The sequence below is a fragment of the Rhinolophus hipposideros genome (genome assembly GCF_964194185.1).
Source record: "Rhinolophus hipposideros genome assembly, chromosome: 10".
Lineage (NCBI taxonomy): Eukaryota > Metazoa > Chordata > Mammalia > Chiroptera > Rhinolophidae > Rhinolophus > Rhinolophus hipposideros.
Genome location: NC_138056.1, coordinates 81460113 through 81486475, shown reverse-complemented (window position 1 = coordinate 81486475; position 26363 = coordinate 81460113). Strand labels below are relative to the sequence as shown.

Below are 26363 nucleotides of genomic sequence, written 5' to 3'. Positions count from 1 at the left end.
GGGAAACAGGTGGGGTTTGCATGGATACTTCCTGTTCACAAACTTCTTATGTTCCTCATTTCATTAACAGCAGCAGTGGAATTTCATGGACAATTGGCGTTGAGCACTAACTGGGAGGTAATGAGAGAGGAAGGATGCAGGTAAAGGCTGTTTGAATTTAAATTCTTTTTCTTCCGGGGGGGGGGGTGGAGGGGGACAGATTTTTTTTTTAAGGCAATTTTAGTGCTGGAAAAAGTTCCTAGCAAACAGCTTTGGACTTTTGTATCCTCTGCAGCAGTGTTAGGAGAGATGACTATCATTCAGCCCAATGTATTCGGCTACCCACCGACTCCTGAGGGCTGCCCTGAGTGAGGGCCACCGAGGGACTGGGTACCTGACCTTAGGTAGATTTTGTCCCTCATACTTGGGAAAACACACTAGAACTATGCCCACCATCATCAGTGAGCTGGTATGAGTTGCCCTGTGACAGGTACTGCAGAATCACCATAAGCAAAACTCTGTATGGATCTGGGCAGAGAGGAGCGATAAACTAGACATAGGAAACAGGATTACTGTTCTCGGAGCATGTGGTCTAGTCGACAAATGATGCACACACGCGGGTACAACACGTTCAAAGGTAGAAGGATAAAAGCTAATGCAAGACTAAAGATAGAGAAGAGGGGACAGTCATGGAGTGACCAAGTGAAGAAGGTTGGGGGAAGAAGGTTGTTTGGAGCAGGGCTCTCAGACAGTGACATCCGGGTGGGTGAAACAAAAGAAGAGTATGTCAACTGAAAGTAGAGGCTTAGGTGGAAATAAAGCCCTTCCTGAGCAGGATGGCAAGCAGGTTGGCTTGACTGGATCGAAGACTCTGTAATAGGAAGCAATGAGAAATGAAGAAAGCCAAGTATAAGAGGAGAGAAATGTTGTGGAAGGCCTGAATTCTAATCTTAGGATTCAGGTTATGAAGCCACAGGAACTGCCATTAAATAAGTTAATCAATGCAGATTTAACTACTGAAGAGCATGAGCCAGAAATGGATTCGTTACCCAAGTGCCAGGTGATCAGGGCTCTTCTATTCTGCACGAGCAGCTGTGGGTATAGGCAGGAAGCTAAGGAGCCAGCAGGACAGTGATGGTTAATTTTATGAGTCAACTTGGCTGGACCACAGTACCCCAATATTTGGTTAAACCTTCTAGATATTCCTGTGAAGGTATTTTTTCAGATGGGAATGACATTTAAATCAGTAGAGTTTGAGTAGAACAGGTTATCTTCCAGAAAGTAGGTGGGCCTCATCCAATCATTTGAAGGCCTTAATAGGAACCCTGACCCATCTAGAAGAGGAAATCCTGCCAGCAAACTGCCTTTAGACTCAAACTGCAGGTCTTCCCTGGGTCTCCAGCCTGCTGGCCTATCCTGCAGATTTTGGATTTGCCAGCTTCCACAATCATGTCAGTATTATTGGCTGAATCGTGTCTCCCCAAAATTCATCTGTTGAAGTCCTAACCCCTGGTGTCTCACAATATGACTGTATTTGGATATAAGGCTGTTAAAGAAGTAATTAAGGTCAAATGGGGTCATTATTTGGGGCCTAGCCCAATATGACTAGTGTCCTTATAAGAGAAAATTTGGACACAGACACACACGGAGGAAAGACCATGTGAGGATACGTGGGGAAGGTAGCTATCTATAAGCCAAGCAGAGAGGCCTCAGAAGAAACCAACCCTGCCAGTCCCTTGATCTTAGACTTGCAGCCTCCAGAGCCGTGAAAAATAAATCTTTGTTTAAACTACACAGTCTGTGGTATTTTGTTATGACAACCCAAGTAGACTAATACAAGGATAGTAGATGATAAATTCCTCTAACCCAAGGGCCATGTGTTAAGCGTATTGCTCAGCTCAGTGCCTTACACATGGTATGTGTTGACTAAATGTTGTGCTAGATTGGGCCTGGAAGCCTTGGCACCTTGGATTCCCTCCAATAGTAATGCACTGCTGAGGTAGCACAGAGGAAGATGGACACAGCTGGGATAGTAGAACAAGAGCTTCAGATATGGTGGGAATTTTGTGTTCTGGTTCACACAAGGTTGACCTCAGAAATCAAGTCAAGTGAAGAATGATCTATGACTAACTCATTTTGTATTTTCTGGTGTGCCTAACACAATGTCTGGAACTTAATTGACACTCAATAAAGGTTTTGTTGAATGACACTGAATAATTGAGCAAGACAGGACTGGGAGATGGAGGAATCTTACACTTAAAAAAAAACAAAAAAACTGCTGAAATGTACATATATGCTTGTATGTGCCTAGAAATTTTCTAAAAGAAAAGAGATTGCTCATAGTGCTCACTTTTGGGGAGTAAACAGGGATGAGAAGGCAGGCTTACGTGTGATTGCATCCCTCATACTGTCTACGCATTTTCATCACGACTACATTACTCCTGCTCATTCAACAGCTCACTAGGTGTGCACACCTGAACTGAATGAAAAGAGGCAACAGGGGTGGGAGAGCTTTTTAACCCAGCACACCTCCCTTCCAGTTTCAACCTTCCTTAAGTGCTATGAGAGCACGTGGACTGAGCCCAGCCAACTTCAGTCTTCACAAGCCGCTCCACAGCACCCAGAGGGAGCACAGGGTGATGGTGTAGAATCCCAGCACAACAAGGTAGCCTTGAAAGAGCAGTTGGTCAAAGCGCTCCAGGAGGACCAGCCACCCAATCTCCTGTTGGTCCACTTGGTCTTGGGTTTGGAAGTAGTTGCTGATGGATTGAAGCTGGAACAAGACTTCCTTCAGGGTCCCTGACTGGTCCTGGTGCTCTCGACAGACAGGGGATTCTGCGTGAGAGAAGAAAACACCCCAGGAGAACCAGGGGCTATCAACGTTCCCCCTGGACTTCCCACTGAGGCCGATGGCCTCATTCCTTAGGGAAGGTTGTGGGCAAAACTGGGCAGTAGGTTCAGTTGGGGTTGAAGACTCTCTCCCTACCAGCTGAAGGGAGGCAAGATTGTGCTGAAGAAAGCCTTGGAGAACATGCTAGAACTGTGTCCTGTAAGTAGGGTGTCTAGGCTACATCCATCCAGGAGGTTTTCTGAGCTAGGGGCCAGCCTGTGTTGACTCATTTGGAGCTTGAGTGGCTAGGATGATTCTTAAACCTCTTCCAGTTAAGCAACTGGAACCCAGAGATATACACACTGTGCATGGGTGTGCTCACTAGAGCTCTAGTCTACTATTCTGGGGTGATGGCTCACTCACTTTAGGTAATTGGTTGAACCTAGAATATAAAACAAGCTAAGGGGATGGAGGACCTGACCTCCAAGTTAAAATGAAGCTTTCTGGAAAGCCAGCAGGCGGCGGCCTTCAGTCCCCAGAGAAGTAACGTAAAATGCAGCGCAGAGGCTACGAGGCAGGTGTTTCAAATTTTTCACACAGCCCAACACATGGCTTGAGGCTCCACCAATGGGAACTGGTGCTGACAGTGACAAAGCAAGACAGGGTAGGGACCTCAGGCTTCTCACAAACCTGTCACCCCTGCAAGCTGAGCCGTGCGATCCATTCTAGGCCCATCAGCGTCAGTGTCCCCTCGAAGGCACAAGAGGGGCCACTCCTGCGCACTGCACTGCTCATCGTGAAGGAATTTGACCAACAAGATGGACTTAGATAAGCTGAGAACCAAGAAGGCCATGCAGACTGTGAAGAAGACCCCTGAGGGAAGGAAGCAGAGGAGGTAAAATTAGCTGGAGGCTCGGGGGCCTCTTCCCTCCCCCAGTCTGAAGTGCAGCAGTAGCTCTTTCAGGGGAGTCATGTAAGATGGTGTTTGGCGGCCCCTAGGCCGCTTACCAATCAGAGGGGTGCTCGTTGCGCTCCGTGGCATCTCATCAGACATGTTGACCCTGAAGACGGTGTAACCCACCAGCACGCTGGTCTTGAACACAATTCTGGCACGGCACGTGGGGGGTAGGTAGAAGCTCCCCAGGTCCACCAGCATGAGGAAGATACTGGGAATCAGCAGGCTCACAACATAGACCAGTGGGCGCCTGCGAATCACCACCTGGCCAGGGACAAGGAATCTGCTGAAAAGAGGGTCTAAGCTGATGGACGTCTGGCCAAACCCATAGCTAAGAACTCGCCCTGAAGCCCCAACATTTTTGCATAATGTGAAAAGTCTATGTAGTTTAGAAACAGGAATCTATTTTGTGGTTTAGAAAGTAGAACAAAATTCTTTAAGCTTTTACATAGAGCTAACATGAATGTTAATAATTATAAGAAGAAGAAGAAGCTACCATTTAGCACTTGTTGTTTGCCAGACACTGGACTAAGTGTTTCATATGTTTTGTCGTATTCAATTCTCACAACTCTAAGGGCTGGATATTATTATCTCCATGTTACAAACAAGGAAACTGCGGTTCATACAGATGCACTTGCTTGTCTGAACTCACACAGTTGGTGAGTGAGAAACTGTTTTAAAACCAGGTCTTACACCAAAATCTTTTTTCTTAAACCACTTGTTATTCAACATATTGTATTATTTTTCGGTTAGTCTAGCTTCTTTCTTGGAATGCGAGCTCCTTAGCACCTGTGTGCCTGTTGAGTCTGGGCAGGAACAAACAGCACAACTAAATTGGGAAATCTGAGGAGGGCTTGATGGACTGTTTACAAGGTGTGAGCAGGGCATAGGGAAACCACAAAAAGGAGGGCACTGCCCCATGGATTTGTGGGAACTGGATGAGCTGTTGCTACCCTTAAGCCTGAAGGGTCCAAGGGCTGGGAATGTGACTGGGACCTGAGGAGAAAGCTATATGGAGAGGGCTGCTGGACAGGATTTGTGGTTTCCTCTTAGGAACACAGCCAGCCTGGCAGCGATTCCACAGAAAGAAAATGGAGAGATAAGCACCCCATTCACTCCAATCTTCTGTCACTGCTCTCCCTGGCCCCTATTGGCCAAACGTCACCAGAGATCCCATCTCTGCAGGCTCCAGGTCAGGTTCCAGGATCACAAAGCAGAAGGAGGAGGGGAAAGTGGATCTGTGGGCCAACTGAAGACATGTAGCATGGCCAGCTGTGTGGGTGGGCATACAGAGCTGCTGAGTGGGCTTTTTGCAGAGAATTTGAGTCTCATAAAATTATTATGATTATTGTTGCCTTTTTTTTTTTATACCTAGCTTCTCTGGGATGGTGACCAGAAGTGTTTTTAATAAACACAAACTATTGTTATCCTTCCTGGAGAGAAACCAGGTAATGACAGGGCTGCTTCCTCCACCAGACAGTGGACCCTTTAAGGATGAAAGCAGCAACTTTTTAAAAATTCCTCATAGAGTCAAAAATATTTTATAATGGGTATTCAATAAATGTTTGTTGAGCAAATGAATGATTTAGGCCCTTTGCTATTGGATTTGGGGGGGAAAAATAGTGTTTGAAATCTCCCATTTCCCTGATTCACAAAACAATTGAACATTTTCTACATGTCAGAGAGCATGCTAGCTGCATATGCTGTCATTTATTTAATTCTCACTGCGAGTTTCTTGGCAGGTAATATAATATCCCCACTTTATAGATTGTAACAATTAAAGCTCAGCCCCTTAAGTAAGGTGAGTAAGTCGCAGAGCTGGCACATGCCCCGCATCTTCTGATCCCAAGCCCAGTTCTTTTTCATACAGCATAGCTATGATGCTTGATCTGACCAGACCTCTGAGTTGAATTCTGCATTCTTCTTCCTTATTTCTGTCTCCTGCTCTGGAAGAGAATCACATAGATGTGAAGCAAGATAAAGGCCAGCAGTGGTGCAGAAGGTGGCAGGGTAAGAGCGTGGCTGGGTGAGACCAGACATCACCTTGATGATGAGAGTGGGGGTGGGAGACAGCCACTGGGTCTGAGTGCATATCCCAGTTCGGTGGAGCTTGACAGGCCAGAGCTGTTTGGCAGATAGTAGTCTGGCTGTTGTCTCTCACATTAAACATAATTGGCTGCAAATATCTAAACCAAAGCAACACTCACTGCTTTGCAATAATTTGGTTAAAACACATTTCTACCAAAGTGCAATCAACAAGAAAAACAACAACAAAATGAACTGTCATCAACCTGCACCTCACTAGCTCCCTTCGTCATGCTGTGACTGAGCTGGCTGTGATGGCGGGGCGGGGGCGGGCAGTAAGAAGGGAGCCAAATGGTTAGAATCCATGGGGGTCCTGGATTGTGGGCACAGCCTAGGCTATTGGTGACCTGGCCACATGGGGTGATGGTGGAGTGACGACCAAGCTTGCTATCTATGGTGGGTAGAAGCAGAAGACACCCTAGAGACTTCATGATGGATATTACATGAAGGGGATGAAAAGAAAAAGAATACTACCCGAAAGAAAAGTACAGGTAGGCACACTGGTGAAGTGGAAAGAGTCCAGATGTAGTCAAGGGAACAGGTTCCAGAGCCCCGAGGTTCTAAGTGCCTACATGTGCTAGTCTGCGCGACCTCAGGGGACGTACTAAACCTCTCTATGCCTTGAGTTTTCCTTCTTAAAAGAGCAATTTACTTTCACCTTGTCAGGTGTCTTGGATAAAATTGAGATTAGCTGTTGTACTCTTTAAATAAAGTTCTTATGTAAATAGCACGTGCACAGATGACTTCTCTCCACCCAGAGGCTGACGCAGAGAGTGAAGGTAAGTCTGGGCCAGAACCAGGGATGGGCAGTGTGGCTCCTCAGGGCCCCTGATTTCCAAGAACGTGCAGTTGCCGGGGGAGAGATGTGGCAAGAGCTAAGAGGTTGAGAGGCAAGCTGGCCTCATGGGCATTCAGTCCGTGCAGTTGCACAGGAGCCCCACATTTAGAAGGGTCCTGCATCTGTTTAATACTCTGCTGATGCCATTTTGAAATTCTTAATAATTTTGAACAAGGGGCCCTGGATTTTCACTTTGCACTAGGCTCCACAAATTATGTAGCAAGTCCTGTCAGGAGGATATTTCTCACTGAATAGCAATAGTAGCTGAAAGTAGAGGGGAAACATGTAGGCACAAGGATAGACAATTAGCTTCGGCTATAACACAAAGAAGAAATCTCTCCTGTCTATGTTTAGCTTTAAAAAAGCTAGGCCCTCAAAAACGACCTCATCCGTTCTCTTACCTTTAGCAAGGATGTCCCCATTCCTCAGACAGACCAAATAGCACCTACAGTTTTGGTTTTCTTCAAGAACAGAGGATTTTCCCTTCCCTCTAGGTTGATTTAGGGGTGATGTTACCTATGGACTAGGCTAATTTTATTACACAATTTTCAGAAAAGCTTTGTTTTCATGATTTCATTTGATCCTCAAAGCCTATTAGTCCCTTGTTCAAGAAACATTAATTGAACATGAACAGAGTGTCAGGCACTATTCTAAATATTGCAGGTAGGACTGTTAATAGGACAGGTCCCATCCTTACCCCTCTCCCCTGCTCTGTCTTAGGGAATAAGGAACCAGACTCCTTATTCCCTAAGGAATAAGGTGGTTAGATGTTTCACAAGTCTACAGATGGAGAGGAAGTTTACCCCAGAATGGACCATGTCCAGAGTCTATGCCTGATTTAGATGATGAGACTTGGATCTTTTGAAGTTTATATTTAGATGATATTTTGATCTTAAGAGTTGAAGCTGGAATTGGTTAAGGTATTAGGGGATGTTAGGTGTGGGGACAGAGCCAGGAATACAGTTTCCAGGCTCTTGGCTTCACATGGAAAGGTGCTCACTCGGGTAGTAAATGGCCATCAACTGTGATTGGATGGCCATCAGCTGTGGCTACGCTAGCAGAAAAATGGGGGGCTAGCAAGAAGACGGTGGCTGAGCCTGCAAGCAGAGCAGTGAGGGTTGTGGATCCAGCCGCCAGTGAGAATATAGTGGTATGACTCCCCTATCTATGGCTCCGTGGGTGTTCCTTTTTGGCCTAGCCATGTCCTGCGTTCTTATGTGGGGAGTGGGAGCAGAGACCTCACAGGCTGTCCCTTGTGACACATGGCACAGCGAGCAGGGTCTCCCACATGACATTAGGATAGGTAGAATGTATGTTACATAACATTTTGAAAGCCAGATGGTAGCAGAAGTTTCTGGGTTGAATAATGCCCCCCAAGAATTCATGTCCTTCCTGGAAGTTCAGAATATGACCTTATTTGGACATGGGATCAATTAGTTAAGATGAGGTCTTACTGGAGAAGGTGTGCCCTTAGTCAAATATGACTAGTGTCTTTTTTTTATGACTAGTGTCTTTTTAAGAAGAAAAGAGACACACAAAGGAGCAGCCCATATTAAGATGGAGGCAGAGATTGGATACATGTACGAGCCAAGAAATGCCAAAGATTGCCAGCAAACACGAAAAACTAGGAGAGAGACATGGAACAGATTCTCTCTGAGTGCCCAGAAAGAACCGAATCTGCTGACACCTTGATTTCAGGCTTCTAGCCTCCAGAACGGGGAGAGAATACATTTCTGTTGTTTTAAGTTACCCGGTTTGTGGTACTTTGTTATGGTAGCCCTAGGAACCTAGCACAGGTGACTTGCCTAGTAACACACAGTGGACAGGTGCCAAAAAATGGACTGGAACATACTGCATTACATTTAGTTGTGTCATCATCATATAGTATTAGGCACAGAGTTTCTGGAGTCAGATTGCCTGGGTTCAAGTCCAGGCTCTACCAGTTACCCTGTAACCTTGGGTAAGTTACTTAACTTCTCTGCACCCCAACCCAACCATTGTAAACAGGCAGACTTGAAACACCCATCTCACGGAGATGTGAGGATTACATGTACAAAGTCTAAAAATGGGGCCTGACATAGAGTAAATGCTCAATTTGTGGTTATTGTTATCGTGTTTTCCTGGGAAGATTTTGAGGGATACAATATCAAGAGACTTGTTTTATTTGTATTTGTGTCCTCATTGCTTACCACTGAGGCTGGCACAAACAAGAGTTCAAAAGATGCTTGTTGAGTTACACTGTAGTCTATTAATAATGCTACTTGTAGTTCCAGGGCGTGGGACCATGGAGTTTACCCGAATGAGGCTCTCCTCCTGAGGTCAGCCCTCGAGGGCTACCTCTCTGCGGGTCACGCCGGAGGTAGCAACCCCTGCTTATTCTGCGGGAAGGTATGTCACCAGCTCAGTAAGACACTGCTCTCTGCCAAATTGTCCCTACCTAGAGCCCATCATTTCTAATGGACTAACGGAGCTGGTGCCTTTAAATTCCACAGAAGGGGGGGGGGAAGCACTTTAGTTTCAGTCCGTGTTCTCCATTAGACACCCTTCAGGTGTTAGCAATATTATGCCACAATTTCATTATCCATTAAAGCCAGGTAATAATAAGTACACAAAGGTATTTGGAGCCTATTGTTGTTAATGAAAGAGATCAATCTAATTCAGAATGTGTGTATGGAGAGCTCCTTGGAGATGGAATAGGCCCCAAGGTTAGCCTCTAACTGCCTCCTTGATGGTAGACCCCACCAGTACTCAATTTTGCATGACCGTCTTTATGACATAGTTGGAATTTTGACACCCGGACTCACGCTTCATACAAAAGCCCATTTTCCTCTTCTCCCAAGCCCCTCCCAAGATTCCCAATTTCTAAGAAAGAATGGAAACATTGCTGTCATTTAAACAAGATCCTTGAACTGGAGTGAGAGTTCCTCGAATTTGGACCATGGCTTGGGCTGAATTAGCACGAAGTCCATGATTCCAGGATTACTTGAGCGACCCTGGAAAAATTTCTAGGGCTCTAAATTCTCTCTCTCTCTCTCTCTCTCTCTCTCTCTCTCTCTCTCTCTCTCTCTCTCTCTCTCTTTCTCTGATGGTGCTCAGAAGGATCTTCTCTCAAGTTTAAGAGCTGCATAATGGATATCTCAAACTAGAAGGGAAAATTATGTCAGAAAAAGAAGATAAATGAGGCACCTTTCTTTCCCAAATGCCCCTCTGCATTTTTCTGGAAGTACCCTGTGCGGCCCCTCAATTCCTGCCCAAATGAACACTTTACTCAGTGTGTGGCTCTGTGGTTGGACTCACTTTAGTTCCCATAGCTGTCCACGCTTTTCCGTCCAAAATGAGTTCTTAAATTTTATTCCCAGCCCATCCCACTTCTGCCCCTTAAAAAAAAAAAAAAAAAAAAGCCCAAAATGCAACCATGGAGAAATTGAATGCTCACCCTGCTGTTTCTGGGAACCAGCATGTCCCATAATGTATTGGAGGAAATCTTCTCTCTCATGGCTGCATGATATGACTACACATTAGCTGGAACTAACAGGGCTCCCGGAACATCTGATTTCGCTTCAATGGCAGCAGGGTACATCAGGCCCAGGGTGAGGACATATTTAGAATAGACCATTGTTCCTCCTGTCTGCCCCACATCTCCCCAGCTCCCTGCTGGGTAGCCTGGACACAGCAGGTGATTAGATTAAGAAGGACGTGGTCCTTTACCGTTAGGCCCCTGGCAGGCCCAATGTACGAATGGAACCGGGCTCTAAATTTCACATCATTGCCAGGGGCTGTTGAAGGACATCAGGGAGCCTCAGTTGCTAAATTCGAAATAGGATATCTGACATGGAGTAAGAGAGCATGAGCCCAGCCACGGTGCACAGAGCAGGAATGGGGAGGCGTAGAGGCTGAGAGCTCGACAGAGAGAACTGGAATAGTCACTGAATTTCCTTTAAGCTCCTGAGCCTGGCTCCTTGCCCTACCAAATATGATCTGTGACTCTACTCTGCATTCTTCCCCTGCTCTGTTCCAGAGAGCCAGGATGGAAGCCAGCCTTGATAGGGAACTCACCTGAGACCCCAGGGCAAAAGGACTCAGGGGAAAGCTCGGACAGCATGAAATCGTATTCCTGCCTGACTCCAGTACGTCTCAATGTAAGCACTATAAAGGGACAGGAAGGATGCAGTGAAGAGAAAAAGTATTGAGCCCATGATTCCTGATATACAGGACAGCCTCTTCCTCCTTAAATAATCTTTTACACCTCCTCTGTTCATCTTATTTAAAATGGAGCTAGTACATAGAAAACCTTGTCCATTCTTGAGAAGACAAATTAATATATAGTGTGAAGGGTGACATGTATCTACAAATAATGGATGTTCCATGGAAAGAGTGTGTGTGTGTGTGCGTATGTGCACACACACACACACACACACACACACACTCCTGTTTACCTGCCCCATCTCTTGCCTCTGTTCGTCTCCTCCGTGCAGTGTAGGTAATGGTGTGTGCAGCATTCTCCGGAATGCTTGGTAGGTGACTGTGTTCCACCTAGCACGTGCTACTCCCTCACATTTCCCTTTAATGCTCTCCATTATTCGGGCTGCATTAATAATGTTTGCGGGCTGATATCTTTAAAATTAATGAGGTGTTTACTCTTAGCCAAGAAACTCATTGAAATTAAAAAAGCTTTTTTTCCCTCCCTTTCCCTTGCTTAAAAAAAAAAAGTGGACAAACAAGCCACAATGCAAGCTTTGCTAAAAACCAAGCAGAATAGGCAAGAACCCAAACCCCACCACTAGGAAGGTATGAGTTGCAATTAGCTAGTACCTAGAGTTATACATTAGTCAGGTTCAATCCACAGCTGTTTCTAAGAAGCTGCATACAACACTTTTTAACCAATGGAGGTCATCTGTGCCCTCAATAATACCTTATTTCATCACCACCACGCACAGCACCTTAGTCTAGTCTGAATTTTTCCTTCTTATTCAAAAGGTTTACTTTCAGGAGAATTCATCTTGTGTGAAATACTGATCTCTTTATAGTCCCTATTTTTTCAATCAAATCCATTACTGGGTATAAAAGATGCCGCCCTCCATCCCCAAACTATCACCACAACTAGCGGACTTTGTGCAGAAAAGCAGAGCTGAATTCTAATGATGTGCATCTATTGGTTGCATGAACTTGTTGCAGCCCATGTGTCGGGTTGGTTTGCCAAGAGGGCCAGGCAAGGGAGAATGGCTGTCTCTGGAGGACAAAGCAGTGGGCTTCACTGTCTGCACCCCTCGAGCCCCCAGGGCCGTGCTGGACAAATTTCCCTATGAACAGTTCAACCAAGAGCATTCCTGGTGGTGCATCTGAGAAGTTTATGTTTTAGGGTTTATGTTTAGGGGTAGAAGGAGGAATAACATCCTTTTAGGGCTGTTATACTCTCTGATGCGAAAAGCCCCAGTGGCCTCTGAGGATCCTGCAGGTGATTTGTTACTTAATCCCTCAAGATATTCAAGTTAGTAATATGGTAATTGGATGCATATGCATTTAGAATTAATAATTTTCTCAATTGAAAACAGGACAATAATGTTGAAGAGACCCTCTTCTCCCAATATTTTGTTGTTGTATGTGGGTTTTGTTTTTTTTCCTTAGTGTCATTTGGAAATGAGGATGTTAGCACGTACTGAAGAAAAGCTTGAGGATTCCTGCTGTGGTAGGTGGTTCAGGTCTCTTGTGTCTGAAAACCATTCTTTTTATATTCACGTGTGGAGCATCTACAGCAGAAATCCAGAATCTGTGACTGAACCTCTGGCCTCTGATTTGACAGAATCAGAGCTGTCTGAATCAGCTATTCTTGGATGATAAAGAATGAGAATATGCAGTGAAATAGAGATTCCTCAAAGCAGCAGAGAAAGCCAAAGATTGCAGAGAAGTGAGCAACAGGGACAGGAAGGAGAAGGACGTACGTGAAACTGAATCTGTGCAAAATCCCCAGCGCTGTTCTGCAGGAGGTTGTATGTTGAGGATACAGAAAGAAGTTCCCACTCACTGTCATTCAGAAATGCCTTTTTGTCATGCTTAATGTCTTCTCTGCTCCTCAGGAGGTCCAGCTGTACATCTTCCACTGGAAACAGCAGAAACAATTGAATTCCCCGGAGAGAGAGGTACCAACATCAAATCCTTCCTTTCACTCCCGCCCCCACATGTAGTCCTGAGATGGGGTTCAATATAACCATTTCAAATTAGGGGTAGAGGGAGGAATAAAATTGTTCTAGCCATAAAAAAAAAAAAAAAAAACTACCCCTTAGTGTTTGGATTCCACCATCCTTAGGATGATGGAGCTGCTCCTGTAATTTCTATAACATTCTCAGTGGCAGTGGAGGCCTAATGCTGTATTTCCAAACCAACAGCAACAATGGGCTACACATCTGGGAACAACACTGTACTTGGTCTGAATTGTAGCAGGAGCCAAATGACTGTAAGAAGAGATTGAGATTTGTAAAAAGTCAACTATGCGCAAGAATAAAATAAACCTGAAGAGTGGCATAATATAATTTTTCATATAGAGGGTACAAAAAAAATATACGCATTTTAGATAACATTGCTTAAAATGTGTATACTTTTTTTTGGCACCCCCGGGGATATGTGTGCCAACCCAGCACAGCTTTGTTTCCCACTAGAAAATTGTGTTTCTCACGGTTTACCTGTGTGCAGAATGCTATTGAAGGTTAGGCTGCAATTCTGGACATCAAATGGAAAAGCATATGTCTCTAAACTGCATGCAGAGACCACCTGGATGGATTTAGAGTTCTTAATGGTCCCCGATGAATTCACATAAACATAGGCAAGATCAGGTAATCGTTCAATGTCCACACTATATGAAACATAAGAGAAGTTGTTGTTACACAGAGAGCTCTAGATGGTTCAATACACAGAACTGATTATGAGATGGTGTGACCATGACACCCAAGACTGGCCTAGGAGTGCAAAAGAATCACTTTTCTCTGAGATAATTCACCCCAGCAAAGATGGGTTCAGCAATGACAACCTCACAAATGAACTCACTTGCTACTGTTAGAACACAAACATAATCCATGAGTAACCTCAAGTATTAGTAATCAAATCTGTATCTTAAAATATGTCAACTTATGGTACTTTTAACAAAATATTCCGAACAATATGCTCCTCTTCAAGTTGAGAAACAACAAATAGCAACAATGAGTGAAAGTAGGCAGAAAGTGGCCTGAATATTCTAAGCTGTCTCAACCCCACAGAAACATACCCAGCACACTTACAATTCATTGATGATGATGTCAGGGGCCCAGATGGCACTGAGAGGTAGGGATATCTCTCTAATATCATCAAACATGCTGGAATTCCAGGATAAAAATTCATCATCCCAAACCTGTTAGGAGGAGCCAAAAAGGCAACTTATCAAAAAGAGGCAATGTCAACCTCACCAAAGAACTGAAGAGGGATTTGGATGAATAACCCAACTGATCAGCCTGTTAGTGCTATCTATTAGGGGAGAGGACTTCCCATCCAACTCCTAAAGAAGGTAGCCTCAACCAGAAACTATGACCATACACTTACACGGATTCTAATAAATTAGGTTTGCTGCAGACCAAAGGAACTATAAATACAAATATGTTATCTATTCCTTAGAGTAGTAATATTTTTCAACAGCTGAAGATCAGGAGTCTAGCATGCATGGAAGGGAACAATCGTTTACCTCACAGTACCATACACTTGTCTTTAATTTTTGATTCTGTGCATCCTGCAAAGCAAAAAGAAAATACACACCAAATATTAGCATGTCAGTAAACCAAAGTTCTATTCAACAGTATGACAATCCAGAGGAAGAAAATCAAATCTAACTAACTGACATATGAAGAAATGCTCAACCTCACTAACCATCAGAGAAATGCAAATAAAAACCACAATGAGATACCACCTCACTCCAGTCAAAATGGCTATCATCAATAAATCAACAAACAACAAATGCTGGCGCGGATGTGGAGAAAAGGGAACGCTAGTGCACTGTTGGTGGGACTGCAGATTAGTGCAGCCACTATGGAAAACAGTATGGAGGTATCTCAGGAATCTGAAAATGGAACTACCCTATGATCCAGTAATTCCACTCCTAGGCATCTACCCGGAGAAATCCAAAACTCCAATTCAAAAATCTGTATGCACTCCTATGTTTATTGCAGCACTTTACACAATAGCCAAGATATGGAAACAACCGAAATGCCCATCGGTAGATGACTGGATTAAGAAGCTGTGGTACATTTATACAATGGAGTATTACGCAGCCATAAAGAAGAAAGAAATCTTATCATTTGCAGCAACATGGATGGATCTAGAGAACATTATGTTAAGTGAAATAAGTCAGAAAGAGAAAGACAAGTACCATATGATCTCACTTATATATGGAATCTAAAGAAAAGACTATGTGAATGAACTAATCAGAAACAGTTTTGGGGACACAAAGAAAAAACCGAGAGTTGTTAGATGGGTGTGGGGGAGGGGTTGGGGATAAGGGGAAAGGTGAAGGGATTTGGAAGCAGCTGGTAACCACAAGATGGCCTCAGGGTTTTTTTGAAAATTAATTTGGGGAAGGTATTCAATAATGCTGTAAAGATTTTGTTGGGTATCCGATGGACATGCGTCCTATTTGGGAGACCACCTCATGGATACTGTGGATGCCTGATCATGGCATTGTACACCAGAAGCTAAACAACAATGAATGCCAACTATAATTTTATATATATAATGTGATGGCTCGGTGTGAGGTCGGAGGGATAGATGGGGGGAGGGGGGTTCACAGTGTGAGGGATATAAATGATGAGCGTCTAAGTATTACCTTGTCTTGTACACCTGAAACTAATAAAAAATAAAAAAAAATCTAACTAACTGAGGCTGATTTTGAAAACATTACCTGACTCTTCGAGATCTGAGTATTTTCAGTTCCTGTTTACTACACACACCTGTCGCTATGACTTTACTATGTTATCTATGACAAAATGGCACTTTGACAGCACTTGACATCTTGAATGATATGCTAATCTCTTTCCCACTCTAATTAGTTACTCTGCCATTAATCAGACTAAAAAATGATATGTAGTCTTAGCCAATTTGGGCTAAAAAGACTAGACCAAGATTTTATTTGTAATCAAATAAAAAGAGTATGAATATTATTCATACTCTTTCAATGAGTGTTATCTCAGCTGCTATTGGCAGCCATTCCTGTTACCTTATGTTTGGATTTCTCTTCTCCTAAAACAGACTGAATGAGCTTATGTAAATGAAGTGTATTTTTGATGATATAAATAGATGTGGTGTCCCACGTCTGCAATGAGTCAGTGTTTTCTTTTAAAAAGATCCCTGAAAACAACAATCAAAAAGGAAAAAAAACTTTTTACTAATTTTTTCACATCTAACCTAGTAAAGAAATTAAAAAACTACTATGTTCTTAGGGATTAAAAGAAATACCTTATACCATATACAAACATTAACTCAAAATGGATCGTAAATCTAAAAGTAAGAGCTAAAACTATAAAATCCTTGGAGAAAACACAATAGTAAATTCTTTATGCCTTTGAATCAAGCAACGGATTCTTAGATACGACACCACTAGAACAAGCACAGGATGAAAGGACATCATCAAGAAGTAAAAAAAACAACTCACAGAGTAGGAGAAAATATCTGAAAATCATATATCTGGTAAGGAACTTGTATTCAGCATATATAAATAACTCTTACAACTCAACAATAACAACAAAAACCAAATTAAAAAAGGATGAAATGCTAAAACAATCTTGAGAAAAAAGAATAAAGTTGGAGGCATCATGCTCCGATTTCAAACTATATTACAAAGCTATGGTAATTAAAACAGTATGGTATTGGCACAAAACCAGACATATCAATGGAACAAAATAGAGAGCCCAGAAATAAACCCAAACATACATGGTCAATTAATTTACAACAAAGGAGCCAAAAATATACAGTGGGGAAAGGATGGTCTCCTCAATAAACAGTGTTGGGAAAATTGAACAGCCACATGCAAAAGAATGAAACTGGACCCTTATATTACACCACTCACAAAAATGAACTCAAAATGGATTAAAGAATGTAAGTAATACCTGAAACCATAAAACTCCTAGAAGAACACATAGGCAGTAAGCTCCTTGACATAGGTCGTGGTGATGATTTTTTGAATCTGACACCAAAAGCAAACAACAACAGCAAAAATAAACAAGTGGGACTACATCAAACTAAAAAGCCTCTGCACAGCAAAGGAAACCATCAACAAAATAAAAAGGCATCTTACTAAATGGAAGAAAATAATTGCAAATCATTTGTGCAATATCTGATAAGGGGCTAATATCCTAAATATGTATATATAGAGAACTCGTACAACTCAATAGCAGAAAACAAAAGAAATCTAATTTAAAAATGGACGAAAGATCTGAATAGACATTTTTTTTCCAAAAAAGACATACAGATGGCCAATAGGTACATGAAAAGATGCTCAATATTGTTAATCATCAGGGAAATGCAAATCAAAACCACAATAAAATACTACCTCACACCTGTTAGAATGACTATTATAAAAAATAGAAGAAACGACGAGTGTTGGTGACAATGTGGAAAAAAGAGAGCCCTTGTGCACCCTCGTGTACTGTTGGTGAGATTGTAAATTGGTGCAGCCACTATGGAAAACAGTATGGAGGTTCCTCAAAAAATTAAAACTAGAACTACCATGTGAACCAGCAATTTCACTTCTGGGTAGTTATTTGAAGAAAATGAAAACACTAATTCAAAAAAATATATCTCCTCCCATGTTCACTGCCGCATTATTTACAATAGCCAAGATACTGAAACAAGCTAAGTTTCCATTGATGGAAGAATAAAGAAATTGTTTTTACACACACACTTACACACACACATGCACAGGAATATTATTCAGCCATAAAAAGAATGAAATCATGCCATTTGTGACAACATGGATGGATTTTGAGGGCATTATGCTAAGTGAAATAACTCAGACAGAGAAAGACACATACCAAGTGATGTCTCTCATATGTGGAATCTAACAATCAAAAACAACAAAAATTCGGGGCCCGCACAGTGGCTCAGGCAGTTAGAGCTCCATGCTGCTAACTCCGAAGGCTGCCGGTTCGATTCCCACATGGGCCAGCGGGCTCGCCAGTTCAATTCCTAGAGTCCCTCAAGGGATGGTGGGCTCCGCCCCCTGCAACTAAGATTGAACACGGCACCTTGAGCTGAGCTGCCGCGGAGCTCCCGGATGGCTCAGTTGGTTGGAGCGCGTCCTCTCAACCACAAGGTTGACGGTTTGACTCCCGCGGGAGATGGTGGGCTGTGCCCCCTGCAACTAGCAACGGCAACTGGACCTGGAGCTGAGCTGCGCCCTCCACAACTAAGACTGAAAGGACAACAACTTTATTTGGAAAAAAGGCCTGGAAGTACACACTGTTCACCAATAAAGTCCTGTTCCCCTTCCCCAATAAAATCTTCAAAAAAAAAAAAAAAAATCCAAGCTCATAGCTACAGAGAACAGATTGATGGTTGCAAGAGGCGGTTGGTGGGGGAGTGAGAGAAATGGGTGAGCGTTTTTTTTGTTTGTTTGTTTTTTTGTTTAAATAAATTAAATACAATTTTTTTAAAAAAAGAAAAGAACGGCTTGATTTTCAATCACAATAAAAGTTTAAGGGCTCTGGTAAAGCACTATAAGTCTTAGTGATTGTGAGCAGCCACTTACAACATTAGTTTTCCAAATGATAATTAAATTTGACCATAAAAACTATGACTATTTGAGGAGAAAGTGTTGTAATAAACATAACTGGAAATTTTATATTTCACAAGAAACTCTTAATATTCAAAACAAAACACTCAAAAGGATTCAAAACACTCAAAGCCTTTAAAAGGCTTTGAAGGTTATGTGCTTTATGTAACATTTATTGACTTCTTGGTTAAAGACACATTCCAGTTGATTTCTGTTTAACTCTGAGGACAAAATTCAAATTCTCTATGAGAAAATCCCATACAGAGAAAAATGGACAAAGGGCTGAATGGATATTTCTCCAAAGGAGAAATATAGTCATGCGCTGCTTAACAATAGGGATACATTCTGAGAAATATGTCTTTAGGCAATTTCATCACTGTGCAAACGTCAGAGTGTGCACTTACAGAAACCTAAGTGGTACAGTTGACTACATTCCTAGGCTTGCAACCTGTGCACCCGTTGCTCCTAGGCTACAAACCTATACAGCACATTACTGTACAAAACAACACAAGACTAAATCAAGCACAAGGGAAAATGACCCAATCAAGAACTGCAGCAAACATGATACCAAGGCATAATGTTTTACAGCAAATCTTTTTATTAAGTAGAAATAATATACTCTAACAATAAAGGGTATATACAGTTAATACATAAACCAACAACATGGACTTTTATTATCATTATCAAGTATTACGTACTGTACATAATTGTATGTGCTATACTTTTATATGACTCTCAGTGCAGTAGGTTTGTTTGCACCAGCATCACCACAAGCACATGACTAATGGGTTGTGCTATGACATTACTAGGGAATAGGAATTTTTCAGCTCTCTTATACTCTTATAGGACCACTGCCGTATATACAGTCTGTTGTTGACTGATTCATCGTTATGTGCACATGGCTGTACAAATGCCAATAAGCACATGAAAAAATGTTCAATATCACTGCTATAAACCAAATTATGGATTTCCAAAATTTCTGGGACTATATTTGGAGATAGGGCTTTTAGGAGGTAATTAAGGTTAAATGAAGTCATAAGGATGACCTCGTAATCCAAGAAGACTAGTGGCCTTAGAAAAAGAGAAAGAAAGATCTCTCTCCTTCATGTGAGGAAATAGTGACAAGGCAGCTTTCTGAAAGCCAGTAAGAAAGCTCTCAGTAGGAACCAAATTGGCAGGAATTTTGATCTTGGACTTTCTAGCCTCCAGAACTGTGAGAAATAAATTTTTGCTGTTTAAGTCCTCCAGTCTATGGTATTTGTTATGGCAGTCAGAGCTGACTAATACAATCACTAATCATTAGCAAAATTAAAAATCAAAACCACAATGAAAAACCAGTTCATATTCATTAGATGGCTACTATTTAAAAAAAGAGAGAGAGAGAGAAAATAACAAATGTTGGTGGGGATGTGAAGAAATCTGAGCCCTTGTGCACTGTTGGTGGAAATGTAAAATGGTGCAACTGCCATATAAAGCAATGTGGCAGTTCCTAAAAAAATTAAAAGTGGAATTACCATGTGGTCCATCAATTCCATTCCTTGGTATATATACAAAAGAATTGAAAGCAGGATCTTGGACAGATGTTTGTACACCCATGTTTATAGCAGGAAGTACCATAAGAGTCCATCAATGGATGAATAAACAAAAGTGGTACATACATACAATGTAATATTATACAGCCTTAAAAAAGGAAGAATATTCTGACACATGCTTCAACATGGATGAACTTTGAGACATTATGCTAAATGAAATGACCAGTCACAAAAGCACAAATACTATGTAATTCAACTATGAGGTACCTAGAGTAGTCGAATTTGTAGAGACAGAAAGTAAAATGGGGGTTGTCAGGGGCTGTGGGAGCGGAATAGGAAGTTAGTGTTTAATGGTCATAGAGTTTCAGTTTTGCAATATAAAAAGATGGATGGTGGTGATGTTTGCAAAACAATGAGAATGTACATAATACCACTGAACTGTACGTTTAAGAATGGTTAAGAGAGAGACAATAAAGATGGCACAGTAGGTAAATGCTGTATTTACCTTCTCTCACATCCACGTCAAAATCACAACTAATCTACAAAACAACCATTATTGAGAATTGCCTAAAATCAAGCTGAACTGAAGTCTTTCAACTAAGGACTTGCAGAAGAAGCCACCTCCAGAATGGTAAGAAGATCAGAGACGTGGAACAGGCTGGTCACATACCTGCGTGTGACCATTAAAGATTGGGAGGGCTATTTTGGCTGTGTGGGTCCCTCCAATCTCCTAAAGGAGTGAGAGATCCCAGCCCCACCCAGCCCAGGGGTCCAGTGCCAGGGAGAGAAGTCCTCATAATTTTTGGCTGGGAAAACCAGTGGAGACTGTGACTGAGTGACAGTGTGGCTGTACTCACAGGTGCTCCTAAAGGGAATGCGAGCAGACTTACCCACCAGGGAATCACTCACTCTGAGCTCCAGCACTGGGGCAGCAGCTAGAAAGGCAGCAGGGACAAATGGTAGGGAATTGAGTTGTGTGGCTTGGGACCGCGGCTGAAGAGGCAGGTTTCTTCTGGTTGGGGGAGCTGGTGGAGGCCATTGTTTTTTTGTTGAGCCCTCCCCCTTCCCACCATGCAAACACAGGTGGCCGCCATTTCTGAGTCTCTGCTGATAGTTCGTTGCCCTGGTGATTCGAGACCCAGCCATGCCTAACTTTTGGGGACACCCAGGCTGCTTTCAATGGCTTTCTCACGCAGACCACCAGCCTTGGCTTAAGCTGCACTTTCCTAGGATCTCTCAAAGGTTCACAAAACCCAGACAAGCAGCATCTGGCTTGAGTGTGCCCTGTACCTCTGGCTGAACAGCCCTAAGCTGGCACTAGTAGCAGCCGGCCTTGGTTTATGGCTTGGCCTCTCAAGGCATTTCCAAGCACAGCACAGGTGGCAGACATCTGCGGATTTCTTTCTGGCTCCTGCTAGGTAGCTCCGGGTGGAACACGGTCTGTGGCTGAGATAGACCTACAGCAGATCCCCTCCAAGGTAGCCCTGGGGCTGGCACCCCCAATGGCCAGCTTCAAAACGAGCTGGATCATCACCCAGCCACCTCCAAGATTATGACACACGCAAGGGGCGGACGGGGCAGGCACCAGAGTCCTGCTGAGGCAGATACCGCTCTGTAGGACCAGCCCCTGTACAACAACCCTTCCACTGTAGTCAAGGCCAGTCCTCACAACCAGTGAGCCCAAGGGTCAGTCCCTCACATTGATGTGCAGTTATCAACCAAGGCTCACCTACAAGAGGAGGGCACACACAGCCCACACAATGGACACACCTAGAAAGTTTGGCTCAGGTGACCAGGAAGACTGCACCACTGAACCCCACAGCACAACCTACTACATAAGGCCACTCTACTAAGACTGTAGTAGCCCTACCTAGTACATAGACATAAACACAGGGAGGCAGCCAAAATGGGGAGACAAAGAAACGTCTCAAATAAAAGAACAAAACAAAGCTTCAGAAAAAGAACTAAGCGAAATAGAGATAAGCAATCTATCAGATGCAGAGTTCCAAACGTTGGTTATAAGAATGCTTAGTGATCTCAGGAACAACTTCAACAGAGAGATAGGAAGCATAAAAATGGAGATAGAAACCATAAAAAAGAACCAGTTAGAAATAAAGGATACAATAATGGAAACGAAGAATATATTTGTCGTGCAGGACGGCCTGCGGGGTCTCAGCTCGTGCTCCCCACATAAGAACGCAGGACATGGTGAGGCCAAACAGGAACACCCATGGAGCCACAGGTAGGGGAGTCAAACCAATATATTCTCGCTGGTGGCTGGGCTGGAGACACAGGAAGCAAGATCTACATAATCTGCAACCCGCCGTCCTAACAGCAGTCCGCGCTTGCCAGCTGCCATCTTCTTGCTAGCCCCCATTTCTTTTGCTAGCGTAGCCACAGCAGTTATATTAGTGGCCAGTGGCTTACGGGTTACAGCTGACGGCCAACTAGCCACAGCTGATGGCCATCTGATCACAGTTGATGGCCATTTACTACCCGAGCCAGGACCTTTCTATGTGAGGCCGAGAGCCTAGAAACTGTTTTTTGGGGCTTTGTCCCCACAATATTACAGGGAATCAACAGTAGATTAGATGAAGCAGAGAATCCAGCCAGTGATGTGGAAGATAAGGTAGCAGGAAACACCCAACCAGAGCAGCAAAAAGAAAAAAAGAATCCAAAAAATTGAGGAGAGTTTAAGGGGCCTCCTGGACAACAACAATTATACCAACACTCGCATTATAGGGGTTCCAGAAGGAGAAGAGAAAAAGAAAGCAAATAATTGAAAACCTGTTTGAAGAAATAATGACTGAAAACTTCCCTAATGTGGTGAAGAAAATGGACAAACAAGCCCAGGAAGCACAGAGTCCCAAACAAGATAAACCCAAAGAGGCCAACACCAAGAAACATCATAATTAAAATGCCAAAGGTTAATTTAAATACAAAGACAGAATCTTAAAGGCAGCAAGAGAAAAGCAGTTAGCTACCTATAAAGGAGCTCCCATAAGACTGGCAGCTGATTTCTCAACAGGAACTTGCAGGCAAGAAGGGAGTGGCAATAAATATTCCAAGTGATGAAAAGCAACGACATACAATCAAGATTGCTGTACCCAGCAAGGCTGTCATTTAGAATTGAAAGCAGATAAGGAGTTTCCCAGACAAGAAAAAGCTGAAGGAGTTCATCACCACCAAACCAGTATTACAAGGAGTCTTAGAGGGACTTCTTTAAGATGAGAGAGGGGTAAAGGATGGGTGAAAGGGGAAGGGATTAAGAAGACAAACTGGTTGTTATACAATAGTCATGGGGATGTAGGGTAGAGCATAAGGAATATAGTCAATAATATTGTAATAACTAGGTATGGTTCCTGATAGGTAATAGATGGGAATGGGGTTGGGATCAGGGTGCAAAAGGAGAAGGCATTAAGAAATACAAGTTGATAGTTAATGCAGTGTGGGGAATAGAACCAACAATGTTGTAAAGATCATGTAAGGTGCCAGATGGGCACTGGACTTATCAGGGAGATCACGTCATAGACTGAGCAGATGCCTGACCAATGCTCTATACACCTGACGCTGAAATAGAATAATATCGAATGTCAACTATATCTAAATATATAGGTGTATATAGTCACGGGATGTGGAGTGCAACATAGGGAAGGTAGTCGATGGTATTGTAACAGCTATGTAAGATGTCAGAGGGGTAGTAGCTTGGGGGTGAGTTATCACTTTCTGAGGGGTTTAAGTGTCTAACTATTATGTTGTTTCATACACCTGAAACTAATTAAAAATAAATTTCAAACAAAAGAATGGTTAAGAAGCAACTTTTATGTTATGTGAATTTTATCACAAGTGAAAAATAATAATGAAAAAAATGAGCAAAGGCCTTTAATAGCTATTTCTCCAAAGGAGATAAACAAATGAATGCTAAGCAAATGAAAAGACGCTCAACATCATTAGTCATTAGGGAAATGCAAATCAAAACCACAATGAAATACCACTTCACCCGACTAGGATGGCTATAATGAAAACGACAGAAAATAACAAGTGTTAGCAAGGATGTAGAGAAATTGGAGCCCTCATACATTGCTAGTATGATTATAAAACAGTGAAGCCACTTAGAAAAACAGTCTGAGAGTTCCTCAAAATAGTAAACATAGTTACCATATAACCGATTAATTCCACTCTATGTTTATAACCAAGAGAATGAAAACCTAAGTCCACACAGACAAAAAAACTGTACAAGAATGTTCATAGCAGCATTTTTCATGATAGCCAAAAAGTATGAATAACCCAAATGTCCATCAACTGATGAATGGATAAATAAAATGTGGTATATCTATACAATAGAATATTATTCATCATAAAAAGTAATGAAATACTGATACATGCTACAACATAGATAAACCTCGAAGACATACGCTAAGTGAAAAAAGTCAGTCATAAGAGACCACTGATCGTATGATTCCATTTATACGAAATGTCTAGGATAGGCCAATCTATAGAGACAGAAAGTAGGCTAGTGTTTGTCTAAGGCTGGGGGAGAGTGCTGGGGGTGGGGGGTGAGTGCTAATGGTATGGTATTTCTTTCTGAAGTGATGAAATGATCTGAAATTAATAGTGATGATTGATTGCACAACTCTGAATATACCAAAACCCACTAAATTGTATACTTTAAAGAATGAATTTTGTGGCTGAATCATATCTCAAAAAAAAACCCTGCTATTTTAAAATATGAGTTAATAAAGAAAAAGGAAACCATTTTTGAAGACATTTTCAGGGAATGTATAGGTAAGAGAGCTGATATAAACTATTAATGAAATCTCCTCAAATTCATAGTTTCAATTCCTTTCCATACTAAAAATTGCATCCCTTTTAGAAGAGAATAAGAGAAATGGAAAATTCAACATGAAGACATGTGACGTAAAATGTGAAAAGCATTTCTCCTGCTGACTTAGGTTCAGAGCTAAGAAATCATTTAGATAACCTTTGTATTTTTATAATATTTAGTACAATATAAGCTTTAGTAAAATAATAGAGTTCGGGGAGTTGATGTCATGAAAGCAAATAACTACTCCATTTTTCTCACCCAATAGGGTATATTAACATAATTATCCAGCCACACCAAAAATGTATAATTTTTGTACATAGGATCCAGACTACCATTCTCTTCAATCCAGATTGGGTGGCGGGTTGGAAGATTTCACTGAGACTTACTTAGTCCGTGTGGATGGTGTATCTGGAATTCTGCCATATACAGACTGTGAGACATATACAGGGTAGCATCATTTGAAAGAGAAACAATAAATTTTTTAGATTAAAGTTTCCCCTTTTTGCAATCAAGAAAGCACGTTGCTAATGAACAAGCATTTCTAGGCATCTTGAAAAAGAAGAAGGGATTGTGAGCAGATACGGAGTGGCCTTGCTTTAGTGGCTCTACAGAGGTTGGTCTGAGTGAACTTGCTCTACAGATTTTTGTGGACTTCAAATAGATATTTGGGAAAGGCAGGTTTCAAAATAGTACACAAGTGAAAAGACTGAATTCACAAATATTTTCCCAAGGAACAGCTTGGAGGAGGTACAAAGGGGACTCCCAAGCAAGATCAGCTATGGAGGGCTCCTGGCATTTGAAAAAAGACCTCTATTGAGATCCCAAGGCTAGGTGACACCACCTCCTTCCAACTGTTACCAGCTGAGAGATCCTAAAATAATCATGTCTCACCTACAAAAAAGCACAAAAGGCTCAATTGTATTTTAGGCTTAGTTGCAATCAATGAGGTTTCCCCACAAATAGGGGGAAGAAAAAACAAGTCCAAATCAGTTAATATCACTAGAAAATATAGTTGCTAACTACTCTTTCACAACAAATACACTTTTACATTTATGAAAAGTCTTGACCTGTTTCTTTATCACTGTCAATGCCAAGTTGTGACTGTAGGTCATTGACTTAAGTCATGTGGCTGAAGAGAAGGTCTCTGTGATTTAATGTTTTATTTTCACTTTATTTTTATTCCGTTGATTCTTATTAACTGCCACGTTGAAGCCTTAGCTCATTTGTCTCTTCTTGCCCATTGCTTTGTCATATTGTATGTAACAATAGTTTTAAGAATTTCTTTTCTAACATCTTATGAGGGTGTCTGGGAGGATTCGTCATTCAGTCCTAAAAAACACAATGTCAAAAAGGAGTTTGAGGCTAAAACGGAAATCTTTTTTTATCAAAGGAAACAAGTTTCTCAATGCCAGCTGGTGAACATAATTGGTTCTCTAGTGGCATTATTCACAGCTTTTCCCTCTGTGTATTTCTCTCTCCCTTTTTTCTTTAGATACCTTCCATCTTGCTTGTTAAAAGCAAAGGATGTTTCAGAGAA

At 42.2% G+C, this 26363-nt stretch overlaps 1 protein-coding gene across 1 annotated transcript in view; it reads right to left on the bottom strand.

Annotated features, from left to right (window-relative positions):
* Nucleotides 1-210: 210 nt before the first annotated feature.
* Nucleotides 211-26363, bottom strand: part of HTR3B (5-hydroxytryptamine receptor 3B) — a gene marked incomplete at its 5' end in the record, with an annotated part of 40465 nt that continues 14312 nt past the window's right edge. The window contains 7 exons of the mRNA XM_081062744.1: nucleotides 211-2814; nucleotides 3500-3682; nucleotides 3818-4028; nucleotides 12627-12784; nucleotides 13365-13534; nucleotides 13956-14065; nucleotides 14393-14437. Of these exons, the coding sequence (XP_080918870.1) occupies nucleotides 2579-2814; nucleotides 3500-3682; nucleotides 3818-4028; nucleotides 12627-12784; nucleotides 13365-13534; nucleotides 13956-14065; nucleotides 14393-14437 (1113 nt within the window). The 3' untranslated portion in view covers nucleotides 211-2578. The remainder of the gene's footprint in view (nucleotides 2815-3499; nucleotides 3683-3817; nucleotides 4029-12626; nucleotides 12785-13364; nucleotides 13535-13955; nucleotides 14066-14392; nucleotides 14438-26363) is intronic.